This window comes from Cherax quadricarinatus, chromosome 42, assembly GCF_038502225.1.
Source record: "Cherax quadricarinatus isolate ZL_2023a chromosome 42, ASM3850222v1, whole genome shotgun sequence".
Lineage (NCBI taxonomy): Eukaryota > Metazoa > Arthropoda > Malacostraca > Decapoda > Parastacidae > Cherax > Cherax quadricarinatus.
Genome location: NC_091333.1, coordinates 27024668 through 27046673, shown reverse-complemented (window position 1 = coordinate 27046673; position 22006 = coordinate 27024668). Strand labels below are relative to the sequence as shown.

The following is a 22006-nucleotide window of genomic DNA, read 5'->3' as shown; positions in this document are numbered from 1 at the left end:
TCGAACAGGCGATAAATGACATGCCCATGCACTCTGCCCCAGGGCCAGACTCATGGAACTCTGTGTTCATCAAGAACTGCAAGAAGCCCCTATCACGAGCCTTTTCCATCCTATGGAGAGGGAGCATGGACACGGGGGTCGTCCCTCAGTTACTAAAAACAACAGACATAGCCCCACTCCACAAAGGGGGCAGTAAAGCAATAGCAAAGAACTACAGACCAATAGCACTAACATCCCATATCATAAAAATCTTTGAAAGGGTCCTAAGAAGCAAGATCACCATCTAGAAACCCATCAGTTACACAACCCAGGGCAACATGGGTTTAGAACAGGTCGCTCCTGTCTGTCTCAACTATTGGATCACTACGACAAGGTCCTAAATGCACTAGAAGACAAAAAGAATGCAGATGTAATATATACAGACTTTGCAAAAGCCTTCGACAAGTGTGATCATGGCGTAATAGCGCACAAAATGCGTGCTAAAGGAATAACAGGAAAAGTCGGTCAATGGATCTATAATTTCCTCACTAACAGAACACAGAGAGTAGTCGTCAACAGAGTAAAGTCCGAGGCAGCTACGGTGAAAAGCTCTGTTCCACAAGGCACAGTACTAGCTCCCATCTTGTTCCTCATCCTCATATCCGACATAGACAAGGATGTCAGCCACAGCACCGTGTCTTCCTTTGCAGATGACACCCGAATCTGCATGACAGTGTCTTCCATTGCAGACACTGCAAGGCTCCAGGCGGACATCAACCAAATCTTTCAGTGGGCTGCGGAAAACAATATGAAGTTCAACGATGAGAAATTTCAATTACTCAGATATGGTAAACATGAGGAAATTAAATCTTCATCAGAGTACAAAACAAATTCTGGCCACAAAATAGAGCGAAACACCAACGTCAAAGACCTGGGAGTGATTATGTCGGAGGATCTCACCTTCAAGGACCATAACATTGTATCAATCGCATCTGCTAGAAAAATGACAGGATGGATAATGAGAACCTTCAAAACTAGGGAGGCCAAGCCCATGATGACACTCTTCAGGTCACTTGTTCTATCTAGGCTGGAATATTGCTGCACTCTAACAGCACCTTTCAAGGCAGGTGAAATTGCCGACCTAGAAAATGTACAGAGAACTTTCACGGCGCGCATAACGGAGATAAAACACCTCAATTACTGGGAGCGCTTGAGGTTTCTAAACCTGTATTCCCTGGAACGCAGGAGGGAGAGATACATGATTATATACACCTGGAAAATCCTAGAGGGACTAGTACCGAACTTGCACACGAAAATCACTCACTACGAAAGCAAAAGACTTGGCAGACGATGCACCATCCCCCCAATGAAAAGCAGGGGTGTCACTAGCACGTTAAGAGACCATACAATAAGTGTCAGGGGCCCGAGACTGTTCAACTGCCTCCCAGCACACATAAGGGGGATTACCAACAGACCCCTGGCAGTCTTCAAGCTGGCACTGGACAATCACCTAAAGTCAGTTCCTGATCAGCCGGGCTGTGGCTCGTACGTTGGTTTGCGTGCAGCCAGCAGCAACAGCCTGGTTGATCAGGGGCTGATCCACCAGGAGGCCTGGTCACAGACCGGGCCACGGGGGCGTTGACCCCCGAAACTCTCTCCAGGTAAACTCCAGGTAAAACGATATGGCCCTTGATACATTTTTACCAAGACTTAATGCTTTAGTCCCGGCTATTAAATACATCGTGGAAAAAGAGGTGGACTTTAAATTTCCATTCATAGACGTGTTGATACTCCGACTGCGGTGGAGCGCAGTTGTGCTCTGCACCCCTCTTTTGTTTTCAGGCGAGCTCTCATAGCAACAACATGGCGCTGAGTGTATGGCATAGGGTGAATACCGTCGGTACTGAGTTGCTTCGTGGGGCAATTTTCCCTTCAACGGCACAAGTGTTGCTACCAACGATCATCAGAGAGACGTATGAAATACAGGACGACGAGGTATATGGTGTAGCCCTGAATGGGGCCTTCAGAATCTTAGTTAAGTTGAATTCAACGGCTGAATTATGAGTCCTTGGTGACAAGATTTCAGGATGTGAGTCTAGATGCAACTCCTGCTGTAAGAGTGCATCTCATAGACGTCTCTCGACATTTTACGTGGGTGAAGTTGCGCAACGTCCCCTTTGAGGCAGACGAGGCTGACATAAGGAACGTGTTTTAGGCATATGGTACCGTGCATCTGGCAATCCAAGGCAAGTGGGCGGCAGGTGCATACATGGGACGTCCAGAGGGCACATTCTCCCTCAAAATGACTCTGAGGCATCCAATCCTGTCTTACGTTGTGATGAAGGAGTTCCGGACCCAGATTCTTGTGTCTTATGCTGGGCAACGACGTATGTGCAGGTTGTGTGGGGAGTATGATCACATGGCGGCGAAGTGTGTGCAACAGAGGAGGGGGATGGCACAGACTGGTGGAGCACCAGTTACAGGTGTGGATGCCGTGGTGGAGAGTCCCACGGGCAAACGAGGGAGTGGACCTCTGTGGAGTGATATAGTTGATGATACCCTTGTGGTGAATGATGGGCGTGCCATAAGTTTTGTCAAGCCAGAAATCGCCACTTTGCCGGTGACAGGGGCGGAAGTGCTTGCGCAGCAGAAGGTGATGGCACTGGAGGAAGAGCTGGACGATGTTTTGAAAACTTTAACTCCACCTGGGGAGGATGACGTCTCTGTAAGGGAGAACGTTTCTGAGTTGCAAGAAGAGAATGTCGGGACATGCATAGGAAGGAAGGAGGAGATTAGCAGGCAACGTGAAATGGTGGAGGTTGAGGTTCATCGTGAGGAATCCTCGGAAGACAACATTGTGGTGGAGGGCATGACGAGGAAGATAGCAGCGGCGTCAGACTCAGATGACGTCCTGACACTGGCGCAGCGGCCTGGGAGGAAGGACGAATATTCTCGAGGTAGCCAGGATAAGAAGCATCGAAAGAAGGGGAGCAGGGTGGATGGTGTGAAATCATGTGTTGGCCCTGGGGCAGGAGGCCCTGGGAAGGAGGAGATGAGGAAGGGTTGGAAATTTTAAGGCCTTAGGTGTATGACTGTGAATGTGAATGGACTGTGTAATAGTGTGAAGAGGGAATGTTTTTGTATGCTTCTGAGTAAATATAGAGTAGATGTAGTGTTTCTACAGGAACATAATTTCAGGGAGGGAAGAGTGCTAGAGGTGGCAGGGTTTAAGGTTATGACTCTGGCATCTGCACGTCTGAAAGGTGGTGTGGGTTTATTGATAAAGGAGGCGAGCCCGTTTGTGTTGATACGAAGTGAGGGGGGAGGGGGGGAGGGGGGGAAGGTGTTGCATGTGGATGGGGCAGAGGGTAACGTTTGTAAGTGTGTATGTGCCAGCGGAAAACGATGTGAAAGTAAAGAGGGATTTTGTATGTGATGACCTAGTTTTCTCCTTATGTGGTTTACCTGCGGTGGCCATCATTGGTGGGGACTGGAATTGTGTTATTAGGAGGGCTGATGTGGAACCACAAGGGGCGGGGCACATGTCGGCAGCCTTACGAAATCTCTTGGTGGATGTTCAGCTGAGGGATGTGATAGGTGGGGGCGCGTGGGAGGTAGAGCACACTTTCGTAAGGAGGGGTTACGTGGCTAGGTTAGATAGGTTGTACATATCTCATGGGGTTTTGTCAAAGTTTGTCTGTACAATAGAAGTAGCTTTTGCAGATCATCGGGCGGTAGTGGCAGAGGTGGAGTGAGAGTCACTAGCTAGTATCTCTAGGGGATACTGGATGTTAAATACGAGTGTGTTAGGAGATGAGGAGGTGTTGAAGGGTTTCAAAGCACTGTGGGAGGGGTTAATGTTCTTATAAATGTTTAAGTATAAGAGATTTGTCACTGTGTAAACTAATGTGAAAGTGGCACGTTTTCACGGGGAGGGGGGGGGAGTGTAAGCATTACTGAGTAGGTATCTATCGTTTTTATACGACCATCTGTTCATGTGAAGCACAGTACGTAGAAGCAGTGTTCATGTGAAGCACAGTACGTAGAAGCAGTGTTCATGTGAAGCACAGTACGTAGAAGCAGTGTTCGATTTGAGTGAAGTCAGTTCTGATGTCATTATATATGTGCTTCTTTCAGTAGTTTGTGTAGTCACAGTTGATTATTGCTCACCGCCTGTATCTTGTTACATATTAATTTATGTTCCCATATATTTTGTACCTGAGTTATTAGAAAGTTTAAGTTTACAGTAAATAGGAAGGCCACCATTGTGTGCTCATACATGCATTTCTGATTATGTTTTTGAGAGCCTATAGAGTGTGCAGTCCAGAGTTCCTAGATGAAGAAATTAGGAAAATATTTAACATTGGCACGAAACTGCGATAACCTAAAGTGTTTATGGAATCTGCCTTACCTTAATGACAACATTCTCCATAGCTATCAATCGGGCTTTAGAAGATCCTACTCAACCGACACCTCCCTCCATTCATCACGACACCTCCCTAATTAATCTGATGGATTACCTGAGAATTGAAATGTCAAAGGGGAACCTCATAGGTATGGTAACCTTAGACCTGCAAAAGGCCTTCGATACTGTCAACCACAATATATTATGTAAGAAACTTCAAGCTATCGGTATAGGTTCTGTAGACTGGTTTAAGTCCTACCTTAGCAACAGGAGACAAATTGTCAAAATCAACAAAACGGAATCAGAACCCCTGCCGATAACATGTGGAGTTCCCCAAGGTAGTATTCTGGGTCCCTTATTATTCTTATGTTATGTTAATGATATGCCTATCAGGTCAAGTGCAAACTCCTACTGTATGCAGATGACAGTGCTCTGTTAGTGACAGGTAAAGACCCACAAGATATTGCTAATGTTTTAACACTGGAACTTGAGTCCTGCAGCATGGTTAGTAGACAACAAACTATCATTACACCTAGGGAAAACTGAAGCCATTCTCTTTGGCACAAAACATAAACTGAGAAGGGTGTTGCAGCATATATCCTGATCTTCAACTTCCCTAAGCTTAGCCTTAGCCCCTCTGGACTTTCCCTCAGAAACCACATGCAACCGGGAGCCTTAATTCCTGCAATATTCAATCGTTATTAGTGTCCTGCCTGCACCTCAGAAATTCCTATATCCAAGAGGGTATGTATCCCCTAGTATAATTATGCAGACACTGACACTAGCTTCCAGACTCCCTTGAGACACTGGTACTTACTGGGCATGCTCTGCCAGCTGCAACACAGGCCCACAGATAAAACTCACTCACAATCTCCCCAGACACTGGCCAGAAATCTACAAGATAAAGTGGAGGTCTTGTCTTACTGTATGGGCCTGACGGAGGTCATCTACGGTACATCGAGGTGCCTCTACCAGATTTCCCCAGGTCTCAAATGTGAAGACACGCGGGGGGCGCCGTCTGCTGATCACGGCATGTCTTGTCCAGTTGGTGTCTGTCTTAAGAAGAACGAGCTGGTCTCTCTTCCAGACCCTTGTCTCTTCGTTCAAACTAGGGCTGCCAGTTCTCCCTAGCTAACTTATCCTAGTGTTTGCCAACATTATCGGCCTATTACTACCTATGTTAAGGTCTTAGGTCTACATTATTATTATCTACAGTTGCCTTAGTAAACCTAATATTAGTGTACTAACAGTAAAACTACCTACTCCTTCCCTGAAGGGTAAATCTATAAATTAAATAAATGCCTACCAACAATCCACGCCAAATAGAGAGAATGCTGTTTGTTTGGGAGGGTTTAAGGGCCAGCCAGCTCAGCCGTCCCATTACGGCCATGCTGGATCTGTCCTGTGGAACTTTAGGGACCAAATAAATTTCCACACTGTATATTAAAATTAAAAAAGGATTATAGTATATACACACATTTATATAACAGAAGGAGAATATATCTTAATCATAACACTCACCAATTTGACTGGAGATTAAGTTGTATCATACTCAGAAAACCTCACTGTCTATACATGAAAATAACAACTGGCCAGAGTTATAACATAACAGACTTATCTGAGGTTCCTGGAGTTGTCTTGTCCAGTCGCCTGATATCTCAAGTTATGCAGGAATGCACATCCAACAATTTCGCCTCCTGTTTGAGAGGTGTCAACCCAATTTTAACCTCTAGAGCACAAAAAATTCTTCCCATTATACACTAACGTAAGTGTCCAATTCAAACAAAAATGGCGATTCCTGTCTGTGCAGGTGCAGGTCCAGTTTCCCATTTTCCATAATATAATTCTTTTAAATACAGTATGGCCATCTATTTGCATATAACTACTGTATTTCTGGAAAATATATACAATGTTTTCCACAGACACCACTGTGGCCACAAATGTAAGTTTTTACAGACGAATCTCCAGTCATGTTAACGGCTTTGAGGGGACTTGAGCTAGAGTTCGTCACGGCCACGCTAGCTGGAGATTCGTCTGTAAAAACTTGCATCTGTGGCCACAGTGGTGCCTATGCTAACCTTCATATAGTGTAGAAATATACCTAGTTGAACGAATCCTATTGTGGCTAGCTGGTCCAGTGGCTAACGTGACGATCTGGAGTTTTGAGACTCTCTGATGGCGGGATCAAACCCCACCTGTGGTATGGTTTGTTCTTGAGCTTCACTTCTTTGTAGTTTTGGTCGTGCATAAGGTATGTATGTGTGCCATATAATTATAATAACCTATTTTTGCAAAAACGAACTACAGCATTGCTTTTTGCTCGCCAGGTTACAGTGCAAACAAGGATGGCGAAGATGCGGCAGATACAAGTGTTAATGTTGAGGCTGGTGCTGATGACTGTGCTTGTCTTGCTGCTCCTCAGTCCTTACTTGCTGCCACGCTTACACTTACCACCATTAGCATCACTATTAAAACCACAAGCACCACTACCATTATCACAAACACCATCACCACCACAACAAAAGACTAAGGAACACCACCCAGTCTATGACAAAAGCTGCTACAAGTACCACGCAAACCTCACTGCCGAGAACATATGTTGCAAGACAACCAACTTCAGTGATTCTGTCAGTGTGATCCACAAGTGTATTATAGAGGCCAACACTCACCTGCTGAACAAGGAAAGGTGAGTAACTAAGATGGTGCAGGTTAACAAGATTGATCAACAAGAGTATTACAGAGGTTAACACTCACCTGTTGAACAAGGAGAGGTTATTATGTAAGGTTAACATGAATTCCTTTCATCCAGGAAGGTTAGCTAAAACATAATACGCATACAACAAAAATATTGATTTAGAGTTTATGCAAAGTGGGTTACATTTCTTTCTTTATTGAGTTTGCTGGGAAATTGAACAATAATCAAGTAGAACTGGTTTATGACCTTGACCTGATAATGACTGTGCATTTAATCGACACTGCAAGTATATCTAGTAATAATCTAGAAGATGCCACAAGATATCCTAAAAAGATATCGGAAATATTTCTCTGCCTTACCCTCAGAGAAATTAAATAATTCCACCGTACGAATTACAACAGACAACAGCCGGGCAGAAGATAACGTAAACATCCAGGTAAAAATCACAAAGTAACCTCACTTCCGACAACATGCCTACTTAACCAGACGGAGGAGATGAGTAAGACATGTGCAGCAGTTTGGCATCTTTATTTTTGAAACGTTTAGGATATAAGGTAGATTTCTACAGTCAAATACAGAGACAGCAGTGTAGTGGTGAGGTAAAGATGATGTAATCAGTGTATCAGATTTTCAAAGTTGATACACTGGATCATCATCATTTACCTCTCCACTGATCCTGCTGTCTTACTATATATTTCACTCTGTAGTTGACTGAGAAAGTCTACCGTGTAGGCACAACGTTTTAACAATACAAATGCCAGACTGTTGCATATGTGTCTTGCACATCTACTCATAAGTATTGTATATCATTTTCATAATAAAAGAGGCCGAGTAAAGGTGAAATAGAGTATAACACAATGGAAGACGACGACGTAAGTGACCTACTATACGACAAGGTAATTCAGTCACCAAAGACAATGCTTATGTCGTATGTCCAAAACGGTGAGTAAGAGGCGAACAGATTGGACACAAAGAAGTCCAAGAGATCCCAGATATCACATTGTGAGTGCAAGAAGATAGGTTAATTTTCATCTGGCAATGTTTACAAACTATTTTATATATATATATATATATATATATATATATATATATATATATATATATATATATATATATATATATATATATATATATATATATATATATATATGTCGTGCCGAATATGTTACACTGGTCAATTAGCAAGAACTCATTTAAAATTAAGTCCTTTCTAAAATATTCTCTTATACACTTAAAGATATATTTTTTTCATTGATGTTATTGTAAAAAAATTTAATTTTGCACCAAAAGAATCTTAGAAAACTTACCTAACATTTTTATAACAAGAACAATTTATTTTAACCTAACCCAACTAAATATATTTTAGATTTGTTTACAATAATTTAATACTAAACAAACACAGTGAAATATATTTTTTTCGTTAGGTTCAGAATGATTTTGGCGAAATTATTGCATACACAAATTTTCACTTGTCCTATATAGCATGATGAGCGTTGCTATTTAAGCCAAGATCGCAAGTTCTGCCTATTCGGCACGACTCCTACCTTATCTCCCAAAACATACTCAACCCCTGCCAATTTGGATTCAGGCCTAATAAAAATACTAATGATGCTATTATACACATGCTAGAACACATATACACTGCAATAGAGAAAAAAGAAGTCCCACTGGGGATCTTCATTGACTTACGTAAAGCTTTTGATACAGTTGACCATGACTTGCTCCACATAAAATTGTCACACTATGGTATAAGAGGGCACTCCCTCAACTACCTCAAGTCATACCTCAGCAACAGAAGCCAATATGTGTATGCAAATGGGACAAACTCTTCTGCACAACCAATTACAGTTGGTGTCCCACAGGGAAGTGTCCTTGGCCCTCTTCTCTTTCTCCTATACATAAATGACCTACCAAATGCTTCGCAATTACTCAAACCCACACTATTTGCAGATGACACTACATACGTCTTCTCCCACCCGAGCCAATACTGTAAATACCGAATTACAGAAAATATCTACCTGGATGAGGACTAACAAACTTACACTAAACATTGACAAAACCTACTTCATTCAGTTTGGTAACAGAGCTACAGATGTCCCTCTTAACATAATGATAAATGGATCACCTATCACAAAGCTAACAGAGGGAAAATTCTTAGGAATCCACCTTGATAATAGACTCAAATTTCATACACATATACAACAAATTTCTAAGAAAATTTCTAAGACTGTAGACATACTATCGAAGATATGGTACTATACTCCACAGTCAGCCCTCCTGGCCCTATATCACTCTCTTATTTACCCCTATCTCACCTATGGAATTTGTGCATGGGGCTCAACAACAATTAACCATCTCAGACCACTAATTACCCAACAAAAGGCTGCAGTTAGAATAACAAATTCTCACTACAGGCAGCACACTCCACCAATATTCAATACACTAAACCTACTCACCATACAAAACATCCATACTTATTACTGCACCTATTACATACATAGAACACTTAACTCTGATATTAACCCTCCCCTCAAACATCTCCTTGCCAACCTCAACAGAACACATGACCATAACACAAGGCACAGATCACTCTTTGATGTTCCTCGTGTCCATCTCACACTATGCAAAAACTCAATGCACATAAAAGGCCCTAAAATCTGGAATTCATTACCTGTAAATATAAAAGAAACACTACCTGTTTATAAATTCAAGTCTCTTCTCGAAGATCACTTACTCACCCAAAACCAAATAAATACTGAATAACTGAACCTTATAAATTGTATATCTTAAATGTTTCTCACAATTATATCACATAAATGTTAAACCTAAAACCCAATCTAACTTTATTATTTTTTAAATACACTACCTAACAGAATACTCCATATGACTGAATGTACAACAATGCATGCAACCATATGACCTGTCTTTGTAATACTCACTTGTGCTTTATAGTAATTTGTTTACATTAATGTTTTATCACTGATTTCATCATTGCTTAGTTAATCTTAAGTTAATTTTAAGCCAGCCCGTAATGCTATGCATAGTATAAGTGGCTTTGGCATGCTGCTCTTATCTGTATTTTTTGTACCTCTGTATGTGTGCTCAAATTGTAAATAAATAAATAAATAAATAAATAAATAAATATACAGTGGACCCCGACTTACGATATTAATCCGTTCCCGAGAGCACATCGTAAGATGAAATTATTGTAAGTCGAATTAATTTTCCTCATAAGAAATAATGGAAATCAAATTAATCCGTGCAAGACACCCAAAAGTATGAAAAAAAAAATTACGACATGAAATATACATTTTCCTACACACAAAGAGAAGGATACATGCACAATAGTAGAGTAGTACATGCACAATATATATTGTGCATGTACTACTCTAGTAAATGAAGAATAAATGACACTTACCTTTATTGAAGATGCAGCAATGACTGATGAGACACTGTGTCCTGAGAGTGCCTTTTCCTCCTGAGTAATGTAGGTCCTGTTTAGCATTTTCTTCCAGAACATGCCTTATCACACTGTGTATGCCACTACGATTCTTAAATCTCTCAAACCAACCTTTGCTGGCAATAAATTCACCAATATGAGCACTAGTTCCAGGCATTTTTTTCCTGTTCACCTGGATGTTAGTCAACTGGTGTGGGTCGCATCCTGGGGGACAAGATTAAGGACCCCAATGGAAATAAGGTCCTCGATGACACACTGACTTTCTTGGGTTATCCTGGGTGGCTAACCCTCTGGGGTTAATTGTTTCTCGGTATTCTGGTGGCCTGGTGGCTTCACACGGTGAGGGCCTGGGTTCGATTCCTAGCCAGAGTAGAAACATTGGACGTGTTTCTTTCCACCTGTTGTCTATGTTCCCCATCAGTAAAATGGGTACCTGGGTGTTAGTCAACTGGTGTGGGTCGCATCCTGGGACACTGACCTAATTTGCCCGAAATGCGGAGCATAACAAGGGAGTTTCTATATAGTAGTATGTCATTGATGTCAGCTAGGACTGTATACCTTGTACATGTACTTGTGGTAAATAAAGACATTATTATTATAACAATGGTGCTACAGCAGCAGCAGCAGCTGACGGTGCTACAGCAGCAGTTGACAGTGCTACAGCAGCAGCAGCAGCTGACAGTGCTACAGCAGCAGCAGCAGCAGCAGCTGACCGTGGTACGATAGTATTTACGATATTTCTCACTCTTTTTACCACAGAGTTGGCACTAGAAGCTTTCTTTGGGCTCATGGTGGCTTATTTAGCAGTTTGAAGAACTAAAAACACTGGAATAAAACATACATACATACATATATATATATATATATATATATATATATATATATATATATATATATATATAGATAGATAGATAGATAGATAGGATATCAGAAAAATTAAAGACATGGGAGAATGCCTGGGCCTATCTTTAAAGCCCACCAATTGTGAAAAAGTTTCTACCAATCGACAGATGATCCAGAATATTAGTGCTGTTTTACCAGGAGCACGAGCCATTGCTCCAGCCAATAGCACTCTCCTTGGTGCTCCACTTGGGTCCAATGCCATCGATCTGATCCTAGAAAAAAAAAGTCTCAGACCTCCGGACGATGGAAGGCAGGATGAAAGACATTGATATGCATTATGCCTTCCACCTACTCACCAGGTGCCTGTCAATCCCAAAACTTACCTACTTTCCCAGATTCTCCCCAGCCTTCAACAGTCCAAAACTCAAGGAATATGACTCTCTCGTTAAGACCATGCTAGAGAGTGTATTGGATTTTTCTTGAGATAGACTGTGGATGCAAGCCTCACTTCCGGTCAGGCTTGAGGGGCTGGGAGCACGCAGGTCCTCCCAGACTGCTCTACCAGCTTTCCTATCATCTTCCATAACATCAAACGAGTTAATAAGACAAATTCTTCCTGATAACCTTAGTGACTCAGCAATAACACAGGACCTTAACCATGCCAGTGCCATCACTGAATGGGAGACTCTTGCTGCTCCAGTACCAAACCTTAGTGCAGCACTGACTTCCAAACACTCAAGCTGTAATGGCCCCATCGCTGAAAAGGTGTTTGCCAACATGTTCAGGGATGCAACATCAGACAGGGAGACTACCTGTCTCCAAGTTGTCAGCACACCTCACTCCGGGGTCTTCCTTCAAACAGTTCCCATATCCGCAATGGGAACGCACCTTAACTCTAAGACCCTCCATATTGCAGTGGCTTTGCGCCTTGCTGCCCCAATTCATTTGGAATATATGTGTATTTGCAGCGATGCACAAGCCAACTAATATGGTCTACATGGTCTTAAGTGTTCCAAAACCAAGGGCTGGCATGCAAGACACAATGAGGTCAATGACACGGTAAAGAGAACCCTTGCTACAGCTGGATGCCCAGCCGAGAGGGAGCCCCGAATATTAGCAGTTAGTTTAATATGTTTATTATGCACCCCATACCCATCCTGTGGGCGGTAGTCAAAAGATTACAGAGGTACATAATGGGTCCAGGGACTGGGCCTCAAAGTTTTGATAGCTGAGCAAGTTACAGAGGTAATGAATTCACAATTTACAAAGGTAATGAACTCACAATTTACAAAGGTAATGAACTCCAGGTAGGTCTAGTCACAATCATTACAAGTTACAAAGGTATTTACAGATTACAGAGGTACACAATGGGTCCAGGGACCGGGCTCCAAAGTTTTGATGGCTGAACTAGGTACAAGGTAATGAACTCACAAGTTACAAAGGTAATGAACTCACAAGTTACAAAGGTAATGAATACTGTAAGAATGGTTACTTACGTTTATACATGGCTGCAATCATGAACAAATTTTAGAGTAATGAGCAATTCACACTTCCACACCCGGTCACAACTGTAGTGAGTTATTGGTGCAAATGTTGATTGCTGAGTCTCTCTCTCTCTCACACACACACACATAAACACACACACAAACACACACACACACACACACACACACACACACACACACACACACACACACACACACACACACACAAACTCATACACACACATGCACACACACTCATACACACACACACACACACTCATACACACACACACACACACATACACACACACACACATACACACACACACACTCATACTCACACATACACACACACTCACACACTCACACACATACACACAAACACACACACACACACACACACACACACACACATGCACATATGTGGTAATGCTTTATTTACAGCTAGCAAAGTCAGGGTATTTCTCCAGAATGGTCTGTAATATACCGCTGTGGATAAAATACTTAGCCATTTCTTGAACACTTCTGAGTGAGTTGTTTCTAAATTCATTAATTTTATCGCACTCCAGTACATAATGACGCAGGGTGTGACAATAATCCATCTGGCAAAGTTTACATTTCGTTTGGTCTACATCTGGTGGTGGTGATTTAACCTGCCAAAGATACTTGTAACCCAGCCGGAGCCGGGCGGTAGTGACATCCAAGAGTCTGCTTATTTTGTTGGATGCACCATAGACATGTGGCTCCTCCTGCATGATAGAATGATGATAGATGGACTCACTGGTGTCAATCTCCCTGAGCCTTAAGTCCATAAAATTCAGCTGAAGTTCTTTTCGTATTATTGTTCTCAAACTACTACCTGACAAGCCAAGATTGTAATCTACTCCCTCTTTGAAAGCATACAGCTTAGCCAATTTATCAGTTCTATCATGCATCTGAAGACCAATGTGAGATGGAATCCACAGCATGTGCACTCTGACTCCACTGTCCACAATCCTACCATACCTGTGTCTGGCTTCTGACACAAGCATGCCACAATTTATGCTTAATGAGTTGAGAGCATTTATGGATGACAGAGAATCAGTTACAATTAAACTGTCAATCTTTGATGCATAGATGCATTTCAGTGCAAGGAGTATGGCAAACAGTTCTGTCTGAAGGGTAGAGGCCCAATTATTGATGCGTGCTCCAATTTCTTTAAGAGAGCCATCACTCTGTACGCCAACAACACCCACAACCCAGCAAACCACCCCGATGGGATCACCATCTCTCCTTGGAAGAATGGCAAGCTCTTAGCATGGGACTATACCTGTGTGTCCACACTGGCTGACACCTATATCCATCACAGTGTCCTGCGACAGGGAGGAGCTGCTGACCACAGGGAGGAGTACAAGATCGGCAAGTACAGGGACATTATTATTATAATCAAAAAGAAGCGCTAAGCCACAAGGGCTATACAGCGCTGCAGGGTAGGGAAGGAAGCGAGGGTATTGGGTGGCAGAAGGGGGGAGGGATGATCAGTAGGTTACAGAAAACAGCGGGGCAGGGGACAGTGCGGGGGTAGAGTGTAGCAAGAGATTGAGGTAGAAAGGGCTGAAGGCATCAGAGTTTGTGAAGTCAGTTGTTGCCAAAAAGTCAATGAGAGAGTCCGGATGAAAGGTGGGTCCATCAGCGAGAAGTTAGTTAGTTTAATATGTTTATTATGCACCCCATACCCATCCTGTGGGCAGTAGTCAAAAGATTACAGAGGTACATAATTGGTCCAGGGACTGGACTCCAAAGTTTTGATTGCTGAGCAAGTTACAGAGGTAATGAATTCACAATTTACAAAGGTAATGAACTCACAATTTACAAAGGTAATGAACTCCAGGTAGGTCTAGTCACAATCATGACAAGTTACAAAGGTATTTAGGGATTACAGAGGTACGTAATGGGTCCAGGGACTGGGCTCCCAAAGTTGTGATGGCTGAACTAGGTACAAGGTAATGAACTCACAAGTTACAAAGGTAATGAATCCTGTAAGAATGGTTACTTACGTTTATACATGGCTACAATCATGAACAAATTATAGTGTAATGAGCAATTCACACTTCCACACCCGGTCACAACTGTAGTGAGTTATTGGTGCAAATATTGATTGTTGAGACACACACACATACACACATATACAAATTCATACACACACACACACACATACACAAACTCATACACACACACGCACACACACTCATACACACACACTCATACACACACACACACTCATACACACTCATACACATACACACGCACACACAAACACACACACAAACACACACACACACAGGAGCTTGGACTCGACCCCTGCAATCTCAACTAGGTGAGTGCACACACATACACACACACACACACACACACACACACACACACACACACACACACACACACACACACACACACACACACACACACATGTGGTAATGCTTTATTTACAGCTAGCAAAGTCAGGGTATTTCTCCGGAATGGTCTGCAATATACCACTGTGGATAAAGTACTTTGCCATTTCTTGAACATTTCTGAGCGAGTTGTTTCTAAATTCATTAATTTTATCACACTCCAGTACATAATGACGCAGGGTGTGACAATAGTCCATCTGGCAAAGTTTACATTTCGTTTGGTCTACATCTGGTGGTGGTGATTTAACCTGCCAAAGATACTTGTAACCCAGCCGGAGCCGGGCAGTAGTGACATCAAGAGTCTGCTTATTTTGTTGGATGCACCATAGACATGTGGCTCCTCCTGCATGATAGAATGATGATAGATGGACTCACTGGTGTCAATCTCCCTGAGCCTTAAGTCCATAAAATTCAGTTGAAGTTCTTTTCGTATTATTGTTCTCAAACTACTATCTGACAAGCCAAGATTGTAATCTACTCCCTCTTTGAAAGCATACAGCTTAGCCAATTTATCAGTTCTATCATGCATCTGAAGACCAATGTGAGATGGAATCCACAGCATGTGCACTCTGACTCCACTGTCCACAATCCTACCATACCTGTGTCTGGCTTCTGACACAAGCATGCAACAATTTATGCTTAATGAGTTGAGAGCATTTATGGATGACAGAGAATCAGTTACAATTAAACTGTCAATCTTTGATACATAGATGCATTTCAGTGCAAGGAGTATGGCAAACAGTTCTGTCTGAAGGGTAGAGGCCCAATTATTGATGCGTGCTCCAATTTCTTTAAGAGAGCCATCACTCTGTACGACAACAGCAGCACTACCAGCTGCACCAGTGGATTGGTGAACAGAACCATCAGCGTAAATAATTTGCGAGAGTGTGTGCTGTGTGACTAAGTTATCAATACAGCTTAGGGCCTCATGTTTGGCTTCAAGGCGAAGTTTTGGTTGTGATTTAAGAAGTAGTTTGGGGGGAAATGGAGGAATGGTAGTTTGGAATGGGGTAATATTCCATGGAGCGGAGAAGTGCCGCTGTTGCCTTACTTGACATAGATCATGTATCTGATTCATGCGGAGGTCGGTTCCAGTTTTTTCGATCCATCTGGAGGAGTGTTCACCAGTGCTGAGGAAAGTTTGGAGGGCTTCTGTGCAGGGGTTTGAATGAGCTTGCCTGAGCATATTAACCCCAATTAGGATATTTCTTTCAGTAACACGATCTCTGATGCTTGGAATATCAAGTTCTTTTTGCATATTTAAAATTTTGGCAGTACGAGGGCATCCTAAAATGATCCTCATTGCTTCGTTCTGCAGTTTTGCCAGCCCTCCAAGCTTCCAGTCAGACACAAGAGCAAGTAGTGGCGCAGCATAATCAACCAATGATCTAATATAAGCAAGATACATCATTTTCACAATTTTAACATTAGCACCATACCTGGGGTGAAGCCCTGCCACAACTCTAAGTGCTCTTAGTCGTTCTTTGTATTGGCGACAAAGTCTTGTTACAACAGGTCCAAGTAGTGGAACCTCAAAACCTAAATACCTGTATCTGCTTACATATTCTAGAAGAGACCCATCATGCAATTGGATCTGACGAACTGTGCCTCTCTGTCGAGGGGGACGCCTATTGAGTATCTTTGTTTTATCAGTAGAGATTATCAACCCCAGGTCCTGACACGAGGCTAGTACATGATTAAGAATGTTTTGGGTGTTGGAGAATCCGGTGGTGTGAATCATTATATCATCAGCAAAACTAATCACATAATGATGGGGCTGACTAGGCATATCATTAAGTAATGCATTAATTAGAATATTGAACAGTGTAGGACTGAGCACACCTCCCTGTGGGGTTCCTAATTCAAAGTCTTTAGTTACACTTCTATGTCCCTGGAACAACACATACGATTTTCTGTTGGACAGGTAGCCTTTAATCCAGCGGAGAAGCCATCCTCCAACATCCATTCTGGCAAGTTCACTAATGATTACATGTCGGTTGGCTACATCGAAAGCGGATTTAAGGTCAAGGAAGGTAGTGTATGAGCTGTCAGTGTGCAGGGTGAGAAAGGTGGCTATGCAATGATGCACGCTCCTTCCATGCATGAAACCATGTAACCGGGGAGACAAAAATTGTTTGATTCTGTACATGAGACGATTAAGAATCATTCTCTCAAATGTTTTACACAAGCAGCTAGTAAGAGATATTGGCCGAAATGCATTTTGTTGATTGGGCTTAGGAATTGGAATGATGAGGCTGTTGGTCCAAGATTGAGGGAGCTCCCCAGTTACATAGCTCATGTTATATAATTCAAGTAATGGATTACCTGGTACTCGACACAGCAATCTGAGTATGTTGTAAGTAATACCATCCTCACCAGGCGACGTGGAGTTGCCCTTAGTTAGTGCTGCATCAAGTTCATAATTAGTGAAAGGAATGTTGCAATCATCTGCCTTGCTGAGTATAAAGCAAACAAGTCTCTCCCTTGCATCATATTTGTCATTTAATTTTGCCTGTGTGGTACTGGGAAGATTGTCATAGCTAGATGTAGCAGCCCAAGCACTGACTAACTCATTCGCCCTATGTAAGGGATGAGGGTGCGCGATCTGCCCAGTTCTGTTACCCTTAATTCTATTTATGTCCCTCCAAGCCCGGCTAAGTGGGGTGTGAGCATTAGGCCGTTGACAAATTTTTCCCAGTCTTTTTGCCGCAGCTCTGTCATACGCTCTCTGGCAGCAGCAAGGGCAGTTTGGAAGAGCCTCAGCATTCCAGGGGTACGATGTTTTCTATAGGCTAGGCCTAGTCTGCGAGCAGTACGTTTCAGTGTACGAAGTTTAGAATCATTGTAATAAGTATGGTTTTTGAAGGAGGTATGATTATTATGGAAGTTTGTTGGGTTTAGAGTACCAAGAGGTTTCAGTGGCGGCTCTAAGTAGTTCTGAATACTGCTCACAAGATCATTGTTAAAGGTCTCTACAGAGGAACACTCATAGGAATTATACCAGTCAGTCACATGCGCAACAAAGTCATCATGCTGATCAGTGGGAACATTAAAACGTTTCCGTTTGAATATCCCACCAGGAAGGACAGTATTACAAATATCTAGTGAGGTTAGCCTAGGGAAATGATCAGACGCTATATCTGTTACAATGGAAGACTCACAGCTGGCAGAAGTAATGTTGAAGCCCAGGCACAGATCAAGGACGCCTCCATAGATATGTGTGGGTTCAAGATCACCTACAATTTGGACATTATCATGACTGTTTAAGAGTGACAACAGTTGATTACCATTACGATTACCAAACTGTGAGTTTCCAATGCTTTTGTGTCTCGCATTGTAATCGCCAATAATAAGAATAGGCTCAGAATGAGCACAAGTTGGGAGCTCCAAGTAATTAAATTTATTAGCAGGAGCATACAAGTTAAATATGTTGAGAGCAGAGTTCCCTATATAAATCCTAACACCGTGATATTGTAGCTCCTCTGTTTTCTTGTGTGCAAGAAGTTGATGGGGAAGTGATTTTTTAATATATAGAACACAAGAGTTAGTAGATTTGAGGTTATATGCAACAAATGATGGTAATTTAGGGGGTTGGGATTTTTCAAGGACTCTGCACTCTTGTAGACACAACATCAATGGGTTCGGTGGTTACTTTATGATGAAGGTCAGGAAGTCTTTTTCTAAGTGATGCAATATTCCAGCTTAATATAGAAAGTTTATGCGAGTTTTGATCCATTATAGACGATGCACCATCCCCCCAATGAAAAGCAGGGGTGTCACTAGCACGTTAAGAGACCATACAATAAGTGTCAGGGGCCCGAGACTGTTCAACTGCCTCCCAGCACGCATAAGGGGGATTACCAACAGACCCCTGGCAGTCTTCAAGCTGGCACTGGACAAGCACCTAAAGTCAGTTCCGGATCAGCCGGGCTGTGGCTCGTACGTTGGTTTGCGTGCAGCCAGCAGCAACAGCCTGGTTGATCAGGCGCTGATCCACCAGGAGGCCTGGTCACAGACCGGGCCGCGGGGGCGTTGACCCCCGAAACTCTCTCCAGGTACTCCAGGTATAGTAGTCCTGGGATCATCTCGAGTTTCTCAGCATAATGAAAAATTTTTTCATATAAATAGCAGACCTTATCAATGCCAACAGCGCTACCCTTGTCCATGAGTTTTAAAAGTGCACTTCCAGTTGTAAGGCCTCGTGGGAGTCTTTGTAAACCCAGAGCATGATGCTGTTTATGTGTGAATGTATGATAGGTGACACCACCACTCACATTCCCTCCTCCACTAACATTACACGCAACACTACAACTCTCATCACCAGCGCCACTACCAACATTGTGTTCATTACATTTATCAACAGTATTGTATTCAACATTAATGTCTATGTGACTAACCTCATCACACTCTTCACCACCACTTATATTACGCTCATCACTATTACTAACATTATAGACACCACCACTCTCATCACACTCTTCACCAAGGACCCCAATGGAAATAAGTCACTCTGTCTGACTTTTTTGGGTTATCCTAGGTTCTCTACACATATGCTGCTATGTATGATAATTCTATGTAACTGTATTTGTGTATACCTGAATAAACTTACTTACTTACACCACCACTTATATTACGCTCATCACTTTTACTAACATTATAGACACCATTGCCCTCATCACACTCTTCACCACCACTTATATTACGGTCATCACTATTACTAACATTATAGACACCACCGCTCTCATCACACTCTTCACCACCACTTATATTACGCTTATCACTGTTACTAACATGTCAGCGAGAAGGGAAGGTAAAGAGAGAGCAGCGGAGCGAAGACGACGACGGAGGTAAATTCTGTGTTCTCGTTGATAAAGTGGTCAGTCCAACAGAATGTGGCTGACTGATAATGGAGCCTGGCAATTCTCACAGAGAGGAGCAGGTCACCTCTCCATGAGATATCCATGAGTAAGACGAGTATGGCCAATGCGAAAACGGGAGAGTAGTCTCCCAACTTCGACACTGGTGATAAGAAGACGGCCAGTAACCTATAATCGGTTTAATAGAGTGAAGTTTGTTACCGAGCATAGTAGACCAACGTTGTTGCCAACGGGTGTGAAGGTGGGTAGCTATTGCAGCAAAATAGTTCGTAAATGGAATACCTCTATATGAAACTGGTAGGTCATGTACTGCTGACCGTGCAGCAATGTCTGCCTGTTCATTGCCCTGTACGTCAACATGACCAGGGACCCAACAAAAAACAATATCTTTATGCTTGGTAAAGATGCGGTGTAGCCAAAGTTGGATACAGAGGACTAAGGGGTGAGGTGTATCAAATTTCTGTATAGCCTGTAAAGCACTAAGGGAGTCTGAGACAACCACAAATGATGACAAAGGCATAGATGTAATACGAATAAGTGCTGCAAGAATGGCATACAATTCAGCATCAAAAATACTAGCTGAAGATAGTAAATGCCCTTGTACAATGCTGTCCGGAAACACTGCTGCGAATCCTATGCCGTCAGAAGACTTAGAGCCATCTGTGTACACAGCAATGGCATGAGAACGAGAGTGGAAGTGGTCAAGAAAAAGAGAGCGGGAAGCGACCATACACAGTTGGGCTTTTGAGCAAAGGAGAGAGAAAGAACAGACTCGAACAGCTGGAACTTCCCAGGGGGGTAGTGAAAAGTGAGATGCTACATGAACATAGAAAGGTGGTAATTGAAGAGAAGACAAGAACGAATGAAGGAGAAGAGAGAAGGGACGGAGTAAACAGGGGCGGCAAACAAATAAAGAATGTCTACTAATATCAGTGACCATTCTGTTAATGGAAGGATTGTGGAGATCATGAGAGAGTACATAGTAGTGAAGGCAATGGGCATCACGGCGATCGGATAAGGATGGAACGTTCGCTTCTGCACAGAGGCTCTCAACAGGGGAAGAGTGAAAAGCACCAAGGCATAAACGTAATCCTTAGTGATGAATGGGGTTAAGGCTAGAGAGAGTAGCAGGAGAGGCCGCTGAATAGATCTGGTCACCATAATCAAGTTTCGATAAAATGAGGGTGGAATGTAGGCGAAGGAGAGTTCGACGATCAGCTCCCCATGAAAGATGAGCAAGGGTTTTAAGAAGGTTTAGCTGGCTGTGACAAGTTGCCTTCAGAGAGGTAATGTGAGGTTTCCAGGATAGCCTACGGTCAAAGAGGAGGCCCAGAAACCTGACTGTATCACGTTCAGGGATACAGGGGCCATAGAGGTACAAAGGATGATCGGAGATGACAGAGCGTCTAGTGAAAGTAATTTGGCGAGTTTTGGGGCTGGAAAATTTAAACCCATGTGTGGTGGCCCAATTGGAAACACAGTCGACTGCATGCTGGAGAGAAACTATAATAAGGTGACAGTCAGCGCCTACACAGGCAATAGCAAAGTCATCAACATAGAGTGATGACCAAATATTTGATGGAAGACTAGAGGCCAAATCATTTATAGCAAGGAGAAAAAGTGTTGTGCTCAGAACACATCCCTGGGGGGATACCTTCAGCTTGGATAAAGTCCGGGGAGAGCACATTATTAACCTGAACACGGAAATGCCTGTCAGTTAAAAAGTTCTTAACGAAGGATGGTAGATTGCCTCGGAGGCCTAAGGAGTGGGCTTGGGCCAAATTATTATACCTCCAAGTTGTGTCATATGCCTTCTCAAGGTCAAAAAATA

At 42.7% G+C, this 22006-nt stretch overlaps 1 protein-coding gene across 1 annotated transcript in view; it reads left to right on the top strand.

The window, feature by feature from the left end:
• The window catches only part of LOC138853849 (uncharacterized), a 226756-nt gene that overhangs the window by 40180 nt on the left and 164570 nt on the right, over positions 1–22006 (top strand). The window contains exon 2 of the mRNA XM_070093168.1: positions 6712–7070. Within this exon, the coding sequence (XP_069949269.1) occupies positions 6730–7070 (341 nt within the window). The 5' untranslated portion in view covers positions 6712–6729. The remainder of the gene's footprint in view (positions 1–6711; positions 7071–22006) is intronic.